This window comes from Crocuta crocuta, unplaced genomic scaffold (assembly GCF_008692635.1).
Source record: "Crocuta crocuta isolate KB4526 unplaced genomic scaffold, BGI_CrCroc_1.0 scaffold119, whole genome shotgun sequence".
NCBI lineage: Eukaryota > Metazoa > Chordata > Mammalia > Carnivora > Hyaenidae > Crocuta > Crocuta crocuta.
In genome coordinates this window covers 4,125,833-4,130,670 of record NW_027551562.1, presented here as the reverse complement: position 1 = coordinate 4,130,670, position 4,838 = coordinate 4,125,833, and the positions used below count along the sequence as shown (strand labels likewise).

The 4,838-nt window shown below is 59.0% G+C and overlaps 1 protein-coding gene across 3 annotated transcripts in view; it reads left to right on the top strand.

Annotated features, from left to right (window-relative positions):
• The window catches only part of ZFAT (zinc finger and AT-hook domain containing), a 171,631-nt gene extending 169,263 nt beyond the window's left edge, over nt 1–2,368 (top strand). For all 3 annotated transcript variants that reach the window (XM_077749961.1, XM_077749963.1, XM_077749962.1), the window contains one exon: nt 1,466–2,368. In XM_077749961.1, the coding sequence (XP_077606087.1) occupies nt 1,466–1,705 (240 nt within the window). In that variant the 3' untranslated portion in view covers nt 1,706–2,368. The remainder of the gene's footprint in view (nt 1–1,465) is intronic.
• Nucleotides 2,369–4,838: the final 2,470 nt, after the last annotated feature.

Here is a 4,838-nt window from a genome sequence, read left to right as displayed (position 1 = left end):
TCTGTGGGAACGTCGCCGCTCTGCTCCTCTGTCTGCCCCCCCTGGACCGTGGTTTTCCACTGCGCCTGTCACAGCATCTGGTTCCTGGTGGGTCAACACCTAGCAAATACTGAGAACGTGCGTGTGCCGCCCCTCCCACTTGGCCCTGGGGAAGAGCTGTGCCTGGACATTGAGGCCCCTGCGCGCACAGCGCGCAGCCTGGTCCTGTGGGCTTGGTGAAGTGGAGGACTCACAAGTAATGGGCACACACAGTACCTTTCACGCAGTAGGTGTTCACGAAAGTACCGTTAAAATGAATACCGCGGACTCAGAAGGGCAGTGGTGTGATTAACCACCCACTGTGCACATAGAATCTTCTTTATCTTTCCAGTAGTCTGCTGAAGTGGGCATTAGTCCCTCTTACAGATGAGAAAACTGAGGGCTCTGGGCAGCTGTCTTGCCTCGCGGCTAACAGAGGTGAGCTGCTGCTTGAGCCCTGCTTCTTAGCGCAGGACAAAGCGCCGTGTCGACCAAGGGATTCCTTTGACCTTGCCGTTCGGGCCCCACCCCCTGCCTTGGAAAGAGTGCTCCTGTCTGACCTCCCTGCCCACATCCGCGGCCTCTCTCATTCCCTTACAGAACAATCCCAGTCCCTCCTTGTCTTCTAACCCTCTGTTACTTTCGCAGCTCGAGGCTCCCAGCTCTTCCTAAGCCTTCCCCATGTTCTCTCGATTATTTTTCTTTTCAAGATCAAAGACAGTTGTCACTTAAAACAGGCCAGAGCCTGCAGGGTCAGGGACGCTGAGCACCAGCACTCCTGGGATTGGCTTTATCTAGAGCCTGCCTGCTTGCGGCTACGGACGGTGGCCTGGCTGTAGAATTCAGGTCCCATCCGCTGACAGATGTCCCCACAGTCTCTCCCGCCCGGCCCCGGGCAGGGGCCACCTCCGCGGGCCACCAGCTCCCGATGGCTAAGGTGCCGGTGTTGATGGACTGCCCCTGGGGGGAGTCAGTCTTGCAGGAACGCGTACTCTTTCCCAGTGGGAGACTGCTCTTCAGTACAGGGAGCTGAGCTCGCCCAGTGGTGGAAGGACAGAAAACCAAGGATAAACCTAGGCCCCTGTCTCTGCACCAAATGGACCAGCTTCGAATTTCCAGGAGCCGCCCACCCAGCCCTCAGCATGGTTGCAGGAAACGGCTCGGACACTGCCTGCCAGCCCCGTACCCCTGGGAGGCGGCCTGGCCTCAAAAGAAGAGCTTGGACTTTGGGTTTCAGCTCGGGCTCCGCCATCCGCCGCCACCGGGGGGCCGCCGGCCGTGTGGCTCCGCCGCGCTGAGCCTCACTCTCCTTGTCCACAAAGCAGGGACGAGAGGGAGCCCGGGGCGCCGTGTGCGTGGGGCCGAGCCCCTGGAACGTACTAGACGCTCCGTAGGCAGCTCCTCCCGGAAGCAGCAGCCGTGTGACCTTTCTCTTGCCCTCACACAGGTGACGGACGAGGAGCCCAGCTCCAACCACACGGTCATGATCCAGGAGACCCTCCAGCAGGCCTCCGTGGAGCTGGCCCAGCAGCACCACCTGGTGGTGTCCTCCGACGACGTGGAGGGCATCGAGACAGTGACTGTGTACACTCAGGGCGGGGAGGCCTCGGAGTTCATCGTCTACGTGCAGGAGGCCGTGCAGCCCATGGAGGAGCAGGCCGCGGGGCCACAGGCCCAGGAGCTCTAGCAGATGCTGTGGGGCGGGCCCGCCGGGCTCTCTCCTCCACGGTCCCCACCCAGGCGGCCAGACGGGGCTGCCCTCGTCCTGCTTGGGGTGGGCAGGGCGACTGGCATCACCAGCAATGCAGGACACTCCCCCCAACACAGAACGCATACACCCCTTACTCTGTCTCTTCTGCTTCCGGAAAGACTTTGCATCAACTTTCCACACAGCCCACACCGCATCGCCCCTTTGCTTCAGGATTCACACAGGGACCCGGTCCCCGTCAGCATCTGCCCTGAATCACACCCCCAGCCCCTTAACCCCCGGGCAGGTGCCCAGCCTTCCTCTGGGGCCGCTCTGCGGCCTGATGAGAGGAAGCCGGCCAGCACGGAGAAAGTGACCTTATGGTTGGGAATCACCGCCCCCACCCAGGGAAAGAGGGGAGGGGGTCCTGGCTTTATCTACAAGGTCCTACTCCTCCACACCCCCAAGTGTCAAGGGCACTTGTTACCGTGTGCGGGAACCACAGTGAAGGGCCTCCTGTTCCCGTGACAGATGGGGTCTTAGCTTACGTCTTGGAATTCTTCTTTTTAAAAAAAAAAAAATGCACTTTTTACTATTCACCGCCCGTTCTATGAGATGTGGTGGGTAGAATAAAAACGTTCTCGGCCTGAGGCCTCCAGTGTCTCCGTTGGCTTGTATGGTCCGTGTTTCCCCTTCCCTGCACCAGAGTCTTGGGTTTGGGCCCCACCCGGAACCACCCCGTCCCAGGTCCGGAGCCCTCAGCTCCTAGGTGAGGATGCCCCTCTTTCCTCTAAAGCATATTTACATCGGCTTTGGGGCTACGGCTGGAGGTGAGTGGTCTTGCCTTTTATATCCTGGCACCTGGCCCTCGATTTGCTGCCGCAGAGATATTTCACGCCCCTCCTGTCCACCTTCTGCTTAGGAAGGGCAGCCAACGGACAGGAGGTGTCGTGTCTGCTCGTGGAGGTGCGAGCCAGGAGCCGTGATAAACCCCGTAACTTCCTGAGCCTCTGCTCTGTGCACAGCATGGTAGGGGCATCGGGCGGGGCCTCCCGTGGCCTGCCCAGTCCTGGGGTTCTTGACATCACACCCGCCCTCCAGTTCACTGAGGCCGACGTTTGCTTCCCCTGAGAATCCTTTACACGCAGCCTTCTGCATATGGAAGCGGATGTACCCACACGAAGTGGTAGTTGCTCTGGTTGAAGAGGGTGGAGTCCACTGCCCCGCACACCTGGCCTTCAGTGTTGGGGCCCGGTCATCCCACCCCAGCAAGGCCCTAAGGTGTCCCTTGGGAGAGGTGTAAAGCTGCTGCTCTAAGCTCAGGAGGAAAGGGACCGCCTGCCCTAAGCAAGGAAGGGAGTTCAGAGGAAGGACACTCCCCGCTCAGGATGAGTTGGGGACAGCTGCCGGTGGAGGAGGCCCGTGCTCAGAGCCTTGCAAGCTAGATAGAGGGAAGGGCAACAGAAGAAAAGAGTCACAGTGGAGTCACGCCCAAGATGAGACAGCGTGAGGGAGGAACAGTGATCTTGGGCAGTCCATCTGGCTGCTGGGTGGCTCTAAGGGGAAAGGCAGAAAGATCCACCAGAAGCCAGAACCCAGAAGAGCCTGGGATGAGACATGATGGATATTGATTTATTCACTAACCACGGGACATGGTAGCCGTGGGTAGCCCCAGGGTGTGAAGGGCAGAGCGGCACTCCAGAAAGGGTGATGTTGTCCCGACATCAGGGTGGGCTGTGTTGAGATACTTGAGCATCCAGAGTGGAGGCAGAGCCCCTGGGCTCAAGCCCAGCTCCATCACTTCCTATCTGGGTGACCCTGACACATTTCTGTGCCTGGCTGAGTTTCAGTTTACTCTGCTCTGAAATGGGTTTCAGGATAATTGCTAACTGCTAAGATTGCTAAAGGGATTAAATGGGCACTGGCCTGGGAGGCATTCACAGAGTACCTGGCCCTTCCCCTGCAAGTAAGATTTGTATCGTTAGGCGTGGGGACCAGACCTCAGCGTCCCCCAGACTCTACCGTCTAGCGGGAGAGACGGGACAGGAACGCACAACGGGAAAAGACTCTCCACACGTGCTCAGTGCTCCGAGTCAGGCCAGGGGAGGAGCCTGCCATCCTTGGACCAGAACCGGCGGGGACGCGAGATGCTGAGGAGCAGGCGCCCAGCCGTTGAGCAGGGGGCTCTCAACCGCCTGCATGACACTCCACAGAGCTCAGAGTCTGGGCAACTTGAGGGCGGGGTCAGTCCTGCATGCTGGTCACCTCGAAAGTTGGATCTGATTCTGAGATGTGCGTCCAACGTGGGCCTTCTTTGCATGTTCGTGAAAAAAATCTTGCTCTAATTTGCAAACCCTCCTGCGAAGAGACGCCTGTCCTAGCTGGTGCTCAGCGAGAGTGTGCCCCGTGCCTGCTCGGTCATCTGGAGCCCTTGGGCACCAATAAATACAGATTTGAGGTACAAGTGGCTTAATGTCGTGAGGGCCTTGTGCCTGGGCAGGGAGACAGGCTTTGGTCTGGGTGCGATTCCATGTTGATGTGTTGTTTTGAGAGTATCATGTCATCCATAAAATGGGGGAAATCATTTGCCCCTGTTTGTCTGGTTTGTTTCAAGGATTTACCGTGATCGCATAGGTCAAAGCGCCCAGAACGCCGTATTGCACGTAGTAGGAACACGGCAAATATTTACTCTCCGCTGTTCACGGTGGGTTCCTAGGAGAGTCCCGTAGCAGCTGGACAGGGTCGCCTCGGGTCCTCGCCTGTGAGTGGAGCTGAGATCCACGTGTAGTCTGGTCGCAGAACCCCATCATCAGCCTTGCCCCCGCTCCTGGGCCTGTCACAGTGCCTGGCACGCATTCAGTCACACACTGAGTCAGCAGAGGCCTGTCAGCTACCTCCGGTGGCCAGGCTGTGATCTGGGAACACAGCTCGGCAGTGGCGCATCCCAGGCCTCAAGGACTCGGCACTGGGTCAGAGGGTGGAAGAGTGAGCAGGCGACGGGGAGCCCAAGTGGAGGGGGCCATGGAAGACATGGCCATCACGTCCCCCGAGCCCGGGCCAGGCAGGGAGGGAGCCCACCTAGGAGATGAGAAGTACTAGAGGACCCAGCGTGGACTGGCCCGGCCAAGCCCTG